The following is a 14,984-nucleotide window of genomic DNA, read 5'->3' on the forward strand; positions in this document are numbered from 1 at the left end:
CTTCTCGAAACGGCACTACCTTTGCCCACTTAGAGAATTAATTTGTAGCTGCAAGAATGAATCTGTGTTCTTTAGAAAATGGGGGGTCTATCAGACCAACTATATTCGTGCCCCAACACTTAAATGGTCACGAGGCGATAGTTGGGTGTAGTGCAATCCGAGGTTGGTGCAAGACCACTCCATGCACCTGACACAAGTGACACTTTCTGGTTGTATCCATGCAATTTATTATCGTTGTTGGCCAGTGATGTCCGATTCTTTTAATTTTCATCTTCAACTTCGGCCCTGCTTGGTGAGCACCACACAATCCAACATGTACTTCTTTGACGATATCCTGTGCTTTTGCTCTGCTTAAACATTGCAGCCACATCTAATCAAATGACCTTCTGTAGAGAACATCACCTACCAAAGCATACGACATGGCTCTCCTTGTGATATGATATGCTTCTAACTTATCATCCGGTAGCCGTCCTATCTGTAAATATTCTATTAATGGCTTGCACAAATCCTCAGTAACATCAGCAACTGTAGCAACCATCTCTTCTTCTTTTCCGAGCTTATGCAAATTGTCGAGTCTGATCTTTGACAAAGCTTGACGTCCTTGCGTTGTGATGTCGATGGAGTCTTCTGATGGACACGTCAATTCCTTAGCAAGCTTGGATAGAGCGTTGGCATGGGCGTTATCTCCCCAAGGAATTCGATATAATGTCACATTGGGTATCTGTTCCAGCAACTTCATTATATATTGGTGGTATTCTGCTAATCTTGACTTCAAGATCTTGTATTGTCCGGCGACTTGTTGAATGACGAGTTGTGAGTCACCTTAGATCGCAATGTCTGTTATGCCCATTGAAATTGCCAATTCTAATCTGGTGATTAAGGCTTTGTATTCTGCTTCATTATTTGTATACGGCTCTATCAGGTGGCATGTGAATCTTAACATGCTCTAATCTGGTGTAATAAAGATCAGACCAATATTTGATTTGCCTGATATAACTGCTCCCGATCCTTTGTCTCTTCTAGTTGATGAAGCTCCATCGAAGTACATTTCCCAACCTCTGGTACTGAACTATTCCACTTGTAGTGTTTGCTCATCTGGTGGATCATTGTCGAGAGGGGACCCCGCTAGAAGTCGGTGTGTTGCGAGAAAATCTGCTAGAATTTATCCCTTTAATAGTGCGAAGGGGTACAAAAGTTATTTCAATCTGTAATAAAATCATTGACCACATTGCCAAGTGTCCAGAGATTGTTGGTCGGGTCATTAATATTGTAACAGATTAACTTTCAAAATAAGGGTGATCTTATGAGAAAGCACGTAATGTCTAAGCTTTTGGGTGGCGAAAATTATAGCAAGACAATGCTTCTAAATAGGAGGATACTTTATCTCTGTCGGTATCAGACGTCGACACAAGTAGTAGTGTGAGTTTTCCTTACCCTCGTCATTGATCTCAGCTAGCAGGGCTCCAAAAGAGTCGTCTAAGGCCGCGGTATAAAGTATCAAAGGTTTTCCTGTGATAGGGGCTGCCAGAATAGGGGGTGTCATTAAATACTGCTTAATATCCTTGAAGCCCCATGGCATTTCTCTTCCCAAACAAATTTTGTATCCTTTTTAATTAATGTCAAGAAGGGATTACACCTACCTTAGAGATTAGAAATAAAGCGTCTCAGGTATGCCAATTTACCTTGAAAGGAAAATAATTGTTTCAGGACTCTAGGAGGAGGCGCTTCTAAGATAGTTTTAATCTTATTTGGGTCGATCTCAAAATTCTTTGATGACGAACAATGAATCCTAGAAATTTCTTAGAGGTAACGCCGAAGGTGCACTTAAAGGGAATCATCTTGAGATTATTATGTCATAATCGTTCAAACACAATCCTCAAATAAAACAAGTGGTTTATTCGTTATTTGCTTTTAATGACCAAGTCGTCCACATAGCACTCCACCTGATTGTAGATGAGGTCATCAAAGATCTTCATCATAGCTCGCTAATAAGTTGCTCTGACATTCTTCAACCTAAATGACATCACTATGTAGCAGAAGATCTCAATTGGTGTTCTGAAGGTTGTAAGCGCTGCATCTTCTGGAGTCATCTTGATCTGATTATACCCTGATGATCCATCCATAAAGCAAAAAATCTCAAGAATCGATGCGATGTCCACCATTAACTCTGCTATCGGCAGTGGGAACTCATCCTTTGGACACGCTTTGTTTAAATCCTTAAAGTCAATGCACGCACGAATTTGCCCATTTTTCTTTTTAACTGGCACAATGTTGGCTAGCCATGTCGGGTCTTGTTCTTCCAGCACAAAGTTGGCATCTATTAATTTCTTCACCTAGGTAATGACTTGTTTCTCTATTTCGAGGTACATTCTTCTTGGAGCTTGTTTCGCTGGGGTCATGTTCTTATCCACCCTAAGCTTGTGAACTACAACTTCTGCAGATAATCCTGATATTTTGTTGTAGCTCCAGGCAAAATTATCTTTAAAATCTGACAATAACTTGATTAACTCAGTAGATTCTTCTTGGCTGAGTAGCAAACTTATGAAGGTGGGTCGGGGTTGTTCCTCAGTCCCGAGGTTGACTTCCCTCAATTCATTGATATTTGACTTGATCTATCCTTCAAATTCTGGCGGAACATCGTCTATGGGTTGATTTTCAGAGTCATCTTCTACATTGAGGCAATCCTCCTTCGACTCGCTCGTAACAACCATAAAAGTTTCTGAGTCATTAACTGGTCCTATTTTACCAAATTCAAGACCCTTTTTTAAGTTGGGTGCTCGACTTTTAACATTCCATAAATTTTCAAAAAGTTGTAGTTTATCATTCGGTATCTGTTTTGGCACATATCCCTGTTGAATTAACTTTTGAACACAAGGAGAAAAGTAATCAAATGGTAATTCCATTAATTAATTAGAGTCATACTTTTCCAATTTTACATGATTTTTGGAACTAGTAGCGTAAGAAGAACGATAGAACTTGATCGGCTTAAAGCCAACACCATAGATTTCCTTGACCTCTAGACTCTCAACCTTTTGAGGGTGAATCGGAGTAAGGTTTATGGTGTGCATGTAGTGGTTAATTCGATTATACATTGACTTGTATTCACTTTTCTCCACATCCTCCAAGGAAATCTCGAATTGTAGTTTCTTATGTTTTATCATCATTATCTCTTTGTTGGATTGGTCTTCATCAGAACTCTCTTTCGTGTCGATGTTGATGGTCAGCGTTGTCCATTCAATAGTCATGTTGGTTCTTCATCTTCCACATCCCCTGCCTTGATCTCAGATGCATGGGCTAAAACAACCTATACCAACTCATTGTGGAGAAATGGTAGTAGATTGTTGAAACAAAATTGAATGAACTTGCTCTTGTGATCCTTCTGACTCTTCCATCTCATTCATCATGACTTCACAGGAATAGATAGTCTTTTTCATGGATGCCTACCTCATGAACTAAGAATGGTTGTAAATCTCCTTTGATGTAATTTTCTTGTCCCTCCTTGAAATACTTAATACACTAGTGTAATGTAGATGGAACCATGTTATGTTCATGTAGCCACGGTCGACTAAACAAGGCATTGAAAGAGGTCTCTATGTCGATGATATGGAACTTAATAGTTATTACTAGCTCTCCAACTTTCATTAGCAGTGTGATTGATCCAAGAGCTCTTTCCCCTTCTTGATTGAATTCTCTTAGCATCATCCAATCGACAGTGAGCTCCTGAGCGTCAATATCTAAGTAAGCTAATGTCTGTAGACTCATTAAGTTAAGTGACACTTCTGGATCTATCAAAACTCTGGAAAGCATGAATCTGTCAATGTTGACTGAAATGTACAGTGGTCGGTTATGATCAACAGTACCAAGCAACAAATATTCATCGGTGAAGGTCACCCCATGTTGTTCCTTTAACGAATAAACCTCATCCAAGGATGTGTTGGCCAATTGAGCTAAGCAAATTTTTGGATCAAGAAAGGCTATAACCAGAGCCTCCCTCATCTCCTTTAAAAGGATTAGAGCATCGTAGATGCTTAGTTTGAGCGGCAACCTCCTAAGATGAGCTAGTACGTTATAATCCACTTTTTGCATGCCTCCAATTTACTTGGAATAGGCTTTTCTTCTATCACTAGAGGCAGCTCTTCGTGAGTAACTATTTTTTCCCTTTGTCCACTAGAGCCGTTCTTAGGGGTAACACCTTTCCACTCCTCAAATTCACTTCTGTAATCTCTTCTTCTTCTTCTTATGATGTTGAAGGCAAATCTTCCAAGGCTTCTTTTGTATCGTATAAATCCAAGTTGATGGCAAGTGGTGCTCCTTAGCACTCGTAGATTGGTTTCTCACTCTCAAAACTATCATAATCGGTGTCATCGATGTCTTCTTCATTTTTGTTAACGAGTTTGTCAGAATTAAGTACGATTTAAGGACCGGTTTGGGAATCAAGATTGAGGTTAGATTGTTCACAATCACTTACGTCATCACTAGAGACAGCTAAAACGTAGCTGAAATCATAATTTTTATATTCAACAAACCCTAGAGGGGTAAAAAGATAACCATACACGGTCAGGGGTTTGAGGAATTTCTCCGCTGAATTAGAGACAATCAATCTAACAGAGGCAGTCCCTTTCCTGCCCGTTGTTCTATCCCTCTTCACGATCACGTCCTTCTTTTTTTCTTGTTACGACGGCTTCTTTGGAGAAACCTCCAACTTGGTCATGATAGGTTGTAAACTCTGAGCGGTGGCTTGTACTGAAGTATTCTAAATTTGATCGCGTTTCTTCTTGGATGATTCACTCGAAACCATGTTCCATCCACCCTCATCTGAATAAGGATCTATTGGAGTGATTGCTTGGTTGAAATCATATTTACAAAACCTCTTTTAAGTTCTTTTAAATATTCTTTCAGAATTGTTATATTCTTTTCTTTGAGATTCCTCTCGAGCCAATCCTTGAAACTGAAACAGCTCTCTATGGTATGTCAAAGGAGTCTGTGGTAAGGGTAATAGTTGGGATGGTCTTTCTTAACAACTTCATCCGGCTTTTTCGACTTGGGCAGTTTGAACTCAGACTTCTTCATCTGACCTCTAAACATCTTTGGCGCGGCTTCATCTTTGAAGGAGTATACTCTCTTCATTCGTTTTGAGATTGTCGGACTTGGCATGCTATTTGTTCTGGATATCCTCCGCTGAAACTGCTGCTGGCACTGACCATACTGATGAGCAGACTGATGTTGCGGCTAACTATGTTGGGACAACTCCTATTGACCCCGATGAGACTGCTTAACTGGAATCTTTATCGGTTGTCTTCCCTTTTCACCTGTCGCCACTATTCCGGACTTCTTCTCAAATATCTTGGTTGTCCTAAACTTCTTTGTCTTTTCTTGAGATTTCATATGCTTGACTTCCTCCTTCAAGCTGCTAACCTTACTGAGTAACTTTTCAAATGACTTGATTGTAAGTCCCTTAAGTATGAAAGCCACCGGCCCATGTATGATCTTGAGAATAATCTTAATTGCATGGTGTTCCTCTAGCTGAGGTTCACATATCATTCTTAAGTTTCTCCACCTCAAAATATAATCCACAAAAGTCTCGTTGGCCTTCTATCGCTCAACCATGAGATTCCCAATAGTAATGTGGTGTTGCAATCCAGCAAATATTTTCACGAACAACTGCTCCAACTTGGTAAATGTCTTTACAGAACCGTTGGGCAATTCAACGTATCGATTGAACGCTATCCCTGACAAGTTGCTGACAAACTGTTGGAGGAGTAGGGCTTCATTACCCCCAGTGTTGCAACAACTGGCTCAAAAGTGTGCTATGTGCTGGCGAGGATTTCTGGTCCCATTGAAAGTCTTGAAATTCGGTGACACAAAGCCCTTAGGGTAGGGTACGAAATCAAAATCCTCTGGGCAAGGTGTGCCCCTTAAAACTGATGCACCACCCTTGGACTGGGCTAAGGCCTCTCTGACTTATTGTTCAACCATCTGCTTAATATCCTTCTCTGGTATCATACTCATGACAGAATCTTTATTTGGATGTTCATCTCTACTGGCGGAGGCTACATCCCTTCTGTCATTTATAATGTGTACAATTTTTGGCTTGCTGACTTTCGACGAAGCCATCTGTGGTGAATGAGACTATCCCTGCATTGTAGCAATGGCGGCCATGGTGTGAAACATCTCTTCCATCTTTTTCTCCATTCAAATGATCTGTTCATCTCTTAGTTGAATGGCCCTTTGCAAGTCATCTTTTGTGTTCTTCTCAATGGAATATGGAGCATCGCGCGCAGATATAGCTACCATTGTCTCAATGATGCTTATCTCCATGAAATCTTCATCGAGATAGTTTGTGAGATTGAAATCCTCATACTCAATGCCTACTCCTCATTCTTTGGCCAACTCAGACATCTCGGCTCTAAGCTTCTCCACTTTATCCTCGATCATCTTCTCTTGAATCACTTTAAGATTTGGGTGTCTTTTTGGAACATTAAATGACTCTTAAACGGGCTTTGCAGTAAAGGCAGTAACAACCTCTGATAAATTGGACCTATGCTTTCTTCCCCAAGACTTTCCTACGGGCACATCATAATGTACTGGTGCAGTGACCTTAAGTACCCAAACCTTTTTCTTTGACGTTGATGGCTTGGGACATAGTGTCTTGGAGGAGGCATAAGTGGGTCGAAGAGAGGCGTGCTCCATATGGCGCGAACCAAGTACATCAACAAGCGACCTCTTCCCTTTATTCCTCCTTGGGAAGTCATTGCGAATAACGACAGGCGGTATCCTTGGACCCAAACGTGACTTGGCTAGCAGGTGTCGTGCAGGCCTCGGAGAGGTGATAGTAGAATCTATACTGTGGCAGCAGTACTGACTCGGTTTACAAGGCATAATTTAACAAGAATCGAGAAGGTGGAATTTCAACTGATCTTTGAAATTAACAGGCAGATCTGACATCCTTTAAAATTTATTTCTTCAGCTAGGGTGAAACTGTGCATCCTACTCGTTTAAGCAACTCAATGACAGTACACCCCTCTTTGGCAGCAAGTCTTTCAAATATAGTACAAACTTTTGTAATAGGAGTGGGCTTCTCCCTCTCCCTACCACGACCATAAAGTATTGGTAGAGCAGCAGCAATCTTATGGACGCTCCATTACTCATTGTATTTAATTGTAATCTTATAATGAAAGTGCATATTGTACTACAATTGTTGTTTTTGTTTCTATATACCTAATTTAGCCATTGGGTCAATCTGGTTGGTTCTTTGCACCAAGTTTTACTGCAATAGCTATATTTTAATTAATTATTTTCTTCTAAGGTTTTCACTATTAGACGTTGAACACATTCCATATAATTGGAATTTCTAGAGTCTTAGGCTCTAGTGTTTTATTCCCAATTCATGGTGTCGTCATAAAAAATACCTCATTGAAAAATGGCAATAGTGTAATTTACATTCCATGTTTTACCCAGCTTAAGCTAGAGAGGCTTATTCAGTGATTACCACTAATTATATTATTTTAAAATCTTTAAATCTTTTACTCTTAAAAACATTGGTTATATTTATTTATATTAATTATGCTAAAAACTAGTTTATGGATGAGTGTTATTGGGGTAATTGGCTGAATATAAACATATGTGCCTATCACTCTGCTTCCCAGGAAATTCTCGTAGTGACAGATTTTGAATTTGAAACTTTCTACACAAAAGATACTCTTAAATGAATGTATTCATGTTTAGATAGATGCTCAAGATTGGTTTCACAAGAAACATATATTCTCTAAGTAGGTTCTACTCGATGGCAATGCTTTCTAATGGAATTTTAGTGTTATCAATCTTGACCAAGAAACCACAAGTTTTCTTGGTGGGCCAAAATTATGAGAATTTTTAATTTTTCTTGTAAACTACGTAGAGCTTGCATAGCTCATATTGGATTAAATGTATTCTAGGTCAATTTATAGAACCTATTTGAAGTAGCTCATTTCATTCCTAAGAAATCCATATATGAAAAAGGATTAATTTTCCTTTCACATAGCTTCTCTATAATGTGTAGTTCAGGGAGAGAAGCTATCAAAATCTTTTCATACATTGTATCTTAATTATTCCACTTATCGTTCTTTGTAGATGAAGGCTTTGATGTAATTTAACACACACTTCTAAAACCTTAAATACCTGATAAATCATTTACATTCTTTTTTTATGTATGAATAGATCAAAATAAAGTGGCTACAATCTTGAGGGTCAATTTAATTAGGCATAAGTTCTCTTCTAATACTCAAGGCTGTATATTTCGGAGGCGTATGTAATGCCTGGGTACCCAAATAGAAAGATGTTAGAAAAATTACCAACTTGAGCCAGCGTCCACACATGATATTTGTTTATTTACTAAAATCTTTTTTTTATGGAAAGAATAGATTGTTAGTGTGGGCAATTTAGAAAACTTACTATAGGACATGTTTGGTTAGGTTCCGTTTATATGATAGGTAGAATTTAGCATATCTTAACCAAACCTTTTGTATGATCTTATCATTCATTTGTGTGGTCTGGAGAGGCTTACTTGTTGAATAGTTTAGGTGATAAATTTATCTTCGATTTCATCACCTAGTTGTTTATCTCTGGTTATGATCCATTTATTTAAATATCTTATCATTTATATAGTGCCATATCTTTTTCTTTAGTGTTCTTTTTTATGATAGTGCACAAAGTTAAACCGAACATTTCATAATTCTCACGAACTTTGTCCACTACATGATTTATGAAATGTATTATAATCTTTTTGCCTTCTTAAGTATCACGAATTGTGTATCTTTATAATATTAGAATTTGAATTGTGCAGCATTATATTTTATTTTTAATATATATGAATCATAATGTCTAGTTGAAAGAGTGAGCATTCCACATTTTAACTCATATCTTACGCACATGTCCTTATATCTCTGCCATATATCATAGACCAATACCCTTTTCTTTCTTCTAATAAAATTTAAAGATTATGTTAAAATTGTTTTGTTTTTTTTTGTTTGTTTTTTTTTTTGAGTGAACATTAAAAGCATTTTTCAAACCTATGCCCCTTCATGATGTTTGAATTATTTGGTCTCAAGAAAACCGTGTACCTATATAATTCTTGAAATTTTAAAATGCAAATTTTTTTTCCCAAAATCTATATCTTAACTGTATATAGAACAATCGTTCTTCAACATCCAACAACTGCTTACCGGTGTCGCTCTCTGTCTCATCTGTCGAAAGCTAAGTCCACTCTACAGAAAGCCAGGCGGGCCAGGTATATTCTCCCCTCCCCGTGCTTGTCCTGCTCACCGATCCATCATTCCCTTTCGAAAGGAATTCTAGAAAGCCAAGCGTGCCAGGTAGTAAATATATCAAATATATTCAGTTTTTTTTAATCCTTTCTAAATTATGTATTCATGCAGGAAAACATTAGCTGGTTGACGTTGGGATATTTTAAAACTTTTGCTGATACAAAGTATCACATTCCCGACTTTGAAGTATCAAGCGAGATTGTGCGTGGTAGAAAGGAAATGTTCAACAAACGGCACTCCTCCTTATGTGGTGTGATTGAAAGATCATTCGGGTTTGGAAGAAGAAGTGAGTGATATTATGTTATATGACCACTTACGCATTTCCTAAGCAAGTGTAGATATTTGTGGCCATCATGACACTGCACAACTACATCCGACGCCACCACTCTAGATAAGATATGGACTTTTCTTCTGCAAAAAAAGACCAACACCAAATTCCACCATATTCATGTGGCACGTTCCATACCACAGGAAGAATCAGAGAATGCTCACAGTCAAGAAGGTGAAAGTGCAAGTGAGATGACTGAGTTGCGAGACCTGCTAGCGGACGATATTGCTAGATCTTGATTGCTCTTCTATTGTTATTTTTAAAGTTTATAATGCATGTTTACTTCATTTAAAATTGTATTGCGGATTTTTATAGTTTAATGTATATATTTTTAAACATTGAAGAACAATGACATTTATTTGTATCTTTTTTCCTGGAAGTCGTTGAATATGCTTTTTCATAGAGCAATCGCGTTCAAGTAGCAACTGCTATGCTCTCCATTTTCCATGGCCAACGGTCACGTTATATAATTTTCATGCCTAGATTAGAGTAGTGCGATAGAAGTTAATTAGTGCTATTGGACACTGCTCATCAAACCCTCCTCTTTTATCGTTATTGTGGATGATCCATGGGTTGATGCTTAATTTGTTTAAAGCTTACTTTTCTAACTTTGAAGCTGAAACTTTTTGCTTCACATTAAGCTTATAAGGCTTGTCACATCATGTCTACATATGATAGGGGCATCAGATGCCTATAATTTCAGGTGCATATTTTACCCACTATAAAGCTTATATTTCATTTGCTGAAAAAAATTATAACAGATGGAGACTCTTCTCAGCATTTTCAAAGCCAACAAAGGTTTAAAACAAGCTTTAAACGTCTTCTATATACTGCAAATAAATTTTAATAAACAAGTTTATAACATCTTTTTTTCTGTAAATGAAACATTTCTTCATTTACATAATTTAGAGATTAATTCCTGTGAAGATCTCTAACATTAATTAGCGGAAGGTGGAAGCACCTAATCAGATAACTCCAATAATGCCTGACGAAAACTTAGCTAGTTTATGATGAGATTGAGGTGGCGCAATTGTGAGCTCCAGATCACTATTCTCAATCGCTGAAGACTTGGCCAATTTTTTTGGTGGGCTAATAGGTAGATTTAATTTGAAATAAGAAGGATCTGCTTGATCCGAAACCTTAGACTTCGTGTTTTGGGATGCTAATTCCTATCGAAAAGTTTGAAATTATTTACATTCATGTGAGTTTAATGCAGAAATTTGTGATTTTTGGAGGCACGAAAGACAATTAGAAAGCTTACAGTCGAACTGATTTTGCGTAGAATTAGGTGCTACTACAGCTAACTGCTGGTAATTGGATTGTGGTGATGGATGAATACCCAGCCTGCAGTCATTTTATTTGCCTCAAAATGGGATATCACACAGGCCATACATGTTGAAGTAGCATCCATTATAAAACTTTTGCAAAGTGTGATAGAAGCTAATAATAGTAGCATCCATTATTTCAGGTCCAGATTTCGTTAAGGCTGCTGAATTTGGAGGTTTTCTGTTGTTACCAAAACCATGTTATGTTTCTTGAAGCTCGCATGATGAGATGACAGATGCGTGTGTAGTAGATGGGCCTTTTTTTGTGTTTTTCATGAAAATTAGATTTTTTTTTTTTTTTTCCATAATTTTGTTCCACGGATCAATTTGCGGGCTGATGATTGTTTTGAATAAAGGTTTTCCTTCTCATTCCTTATTTTTTGTTCAGGCATTAAAAATTTGCTGCTATGAAATGTTCCTTTTTTCTTGCCATTCTAAGTGATTGAAGAAACAAGGACATTGTGCTACATTGTTGTTGCTCTTACATTCTCACCTCTATTTTTAGGGGCAATTACTTACATAGCACCCAAAACATAGCTATTTACAAATCTAGCACCCTTTTCATCCATTTTTCAAATTTTCACTCAAATATCAAAGGTCTTATAAAAACCCAACCCATATTTTTCATTTTTATCAAGTTCTCAATGGTTTGATCGTGTCATGTGTAAAATGGGTGCTAATGTTTTAGGTGGCTATGTATGTAATTCTCCCCCTTTATTGCCTGTAGATTTGTCTACACTGAACAAGAGAAAATGTTGCATGGATCATTGAATTCCATTTTAGTACAATATATATAGATATCTGTGGATTCGTGCATTTCTATGTAGTTTGTATTACCTTCGTCTCAGAAGCATTCATGCCAATATACATTAATCTGCAAGGGAGGATTTTTATTGTTTGACTTCTGATTTGATAATTCATACCATGAATCCTGGTTAACTTCAGCAATTAGGAAAAAAACATCTTGTTTTTTTTTTTATGGTTCTAGTTATGAAATAAACTATATTATAAGCAGAAACGTTTCCATCTACTTCAGCTAAAGTTACCTTGTTATCTGGTGCTGTGACCTATTTCTTTTCAAGCATAAGGCTTTTTATGAGGTATTATTCCATCATACATATTCTATCGGCTAGATTTTAGCATTTATCTGACTTCTATCTCACCTTTAATTTGGTTTTTTTCCTGAATGATTTGATTATTTTGCAATACATATTTACATAATGCATAATGCTTTGTTTATATACTTTCCAGGTAGTTTAAATGCTTTCCGGATCTTTGTTGGCAGCAAAGGTAAGCATTGGCAAAGAAGTTTTAAATAAAAATATTGAAAGTAGAACATCACTGTCGGGCCACAATAAAAATACAATCATTACAGTCTTATGATTGAGCTATTCAATCCTCCCTGAACCTTTAAAAAATTGTTTCAATTCAACTTTATATTATCTTTAGAAATGATTTGCTGTTAGATATGTAAATATATAAAAATTGATTGGCATGCATATAAATCTTCCATTTTTATATTCTCATATCAAAATTGAATTGGGTATTTTTTTTATTAATCTTTTTTTTAAATCGTACAATTGTTTTTTTTTCATGTAATTTTCTAACTGGTCTATTCTCTCTTAAATAATAATACTAAGATGAGGTACAGGTTTTTAGAAAAGTCCGAGCGAGTACTATGTTGCTGCGGACTGCCGTCAATATTACTCACGTCAGCAACATAGCTACAGGTGGCAGTTATACAGTTGCATGCGGTGGGCACAAGGACCGGAGGACTGCAAGTTCTTCAGGTGGGCAGAAAGTATGTCTGATTCTACGTTTTCCCAACCGGACAACGTTGCTCGGGTTTTGACAGTATCACAACTTGAAAACGTCGCTTACAGTTCAACTGTTTCCCAACCAGACAAACTTGCTCCAGGTTGTAAAATGAATAAGGTCATTTTTTTGCTTGTAAGTTTAATATGTTATTTCTTCTTTTATTTTAAGTTTCATGATACTCATTATTAGGTTAGGTGTTTCTTTTTTGTACGGTTATGAACGAGATTTATTTGTTATAAAATATTTAATATATAGACATTGCAGTTTTGTTGATAACATTATAACTTCTATGTGCTAGATTTTTCATTTAATTTAAAAAAACTTCAAATAAGCTGTTTTCAAAACGCACGAATCAACAGCTTATCCAATACGGGCAGAATGGTCATGTATCCATAATCAACTGTTTTCTAAATGCACAAACCAAACAGTCAGACAACTTATCTAGATAAGATGGATAAGTTGCAGCTGCCCTAAACAGACACGAAGAGATTATAGTTAAATTTGAAGATACATTTGATTTTGAGTAACACTACCCTGTCTAGGGTCGGAAATCTAGCCTAAATATTTAATTCATTGCTCTACAATTATACTCAATGAATTCAAAATATTTCAAACGGAACAGTTGTCCCCAAAACCAACCAAAAACTAATGACATGCATTTTTCATATTTTGTATTATATTGATGATTGCAAGAAGATGATAAAAAACAGCCCCTTCTCCACAAAGAACGGGATAAATGAGCATTTTCCTTCAAAGAAAAATTATGAACCGCGTTCCTCTGGTTATCTACGTTGTATGGTGAGAATCTCAAAATAACTAAAACAGAACGTCAAATAAATGCTATCGAACAAACTACTTGTTTTCTGAAACATACCAAGTTTTACATCTTAAAGTAAACAAAGAAAAAAGAAAAAAAAAAAAAAAAGAGCTTTTCCCGTTATTTATCCCGTTATTTATCTAAAGCAGACAACCGGACTCAACAAGACCAACTAGTCACACGTGCAAACGCTAGAAATGCAATCTGCATCGAACCCTAAAAACCCCAAAAGAAAACACAAGTGATTTGCATTGCCTGCATCAGGGCTTTATTTGAACTGAAGGAAAATGAAATAAAATCAAACAATTTACAGATTGATTGTTATTTGTAGCCCTCAATTTGAGCCTCTCAACTGCATAATTCATTCCCCTTGGCTCAAAACAAAACCATATTCCTACCCTAAACTTTACGCCTTACAAAAAAATATGTTCAGCTGTTCATTCAAAGAACTTCGACAAAGACGAAGCTTGAAGCTGTCGCCCTTCTGGTTCGCGTAGGTAAATCTTATCATCCAAATATTGCTCCAATTTCATAACAATGTCGTGCACAGCTTCGCCCCGTTGCTTAAGAGAAGGCAGAAATCTTCTAGAGATGACATTTAGCACTTTCATGAATTGAGATTTATACTTTCTAAGCAGTGAAAATCCTGCCATCTGAAGACATAAAAACATGCTTCAAAGCAATAGGAACCTCAAAAAAGAGTCTTGAGAAAAAAGTATACGTATCAGAAAAGAAATGGAGGACTAAGTTTAACCTTCAAAAAGGCTTCTAAGGCAACAGCTGTAGTTCTATTAGCTGGTAGTGCATTGAGGAACATTGCAAGCCATGCCCACCCATAATTCAAGCCATAAGGATTTTTAACGCCAACAATCTCGGTCTGCCAATTAATTTACTAAATAATATTATAAATTGGAATAATAAAATTAGCAGCATATAATTTAAGATTTATGGCAGCTGGAACTAATATGAATGAAGTAAGCCTAACATTTTCCAGTAGTCCTTGGTTTGTAAAATGGAATAATAACAAAGAGTAAGCCTCTTTGTTATGCATTGTATTTTAAGAGTAAGCATTTATGGCAGCTAATGTATTGTATGGTATTTCAAGGGTAAGCCTCTTGTAATGCGATATAGGATGATTAGGAAGCATTTATGGAAGCTGGAACTAATATGAATGAAGTTTCTGTAAAATGGAATAATAACAAAGAACCTGAATCAAAGCAGCATATAATTTCATGCAAGACTCGACACGATTTAAAAATTCATTGGTGCTTTCAATCTTCCCATCTTCTTCTCGGTAACCTAACATTTTCCAGTAGTCCTTGGTTTGTGAAGCTGCCTGTAACAATTGTATGAAAGATTTATTATGAAGACATCAAGTCTATCCAAAGAATCAT

General features: G+C 36.7%; 1 protein-coding gene across 3 annotated transcripts in view; it reads right to left on the minus strand.

Moving 5' to 3' along the window:
- Nucleotides 1-13,723: 13,723 nt before the first annotated feature.
- The window catches only part of LOC110038866 (protein GLE1), a 48,608-nt gene continuing 47,347 nt past the window's right edge, over nucleotides 13,724-14,984 (minus strand). For all 3 annotated transcript variants that reach the window (XM_020743786.1, XM_020743787.1, XM_020743785.1), the window contains exons 14-16: nucleotides 14,798-14,926; nucleotides 14,345-14,467; nucleotides 13,724-14,243 (exon numbers count right to left, since the gene is read on the minus strand). In XM_020743786.1, the coding sequence (XP_020599445.1) occupies nucleotides 14,028-14,243; nucleotides 14,345-14,467; nucleotides 14,798-14,926 (468 nt within the window). In that variant the 3' untranslated portion in view covers nucleotides 13,724-14,027. The remainder of the gene's footprint in view (nucleotides 14,244-14,344; nucleotides 14,468-14,797; nucleotides 14,927-14,984) is intronic.

Source organism: Phalaenopsis equestris, unplaced genomic scaffold (assembly GCF_001263595.1).
Source record: "Phalaenopsis equestris unplaced genomic scaffold, ASM126359v1 Scaffold234206, whole genome shotgun sequence".
NCBI classification, from domain to species: Eukaryota; Viridiplantae; Streptophyta; class Magnoliopsida; order Asparagales; family Orchidaceae; genus Phalaenopsis; species Phalaenopsis equestris.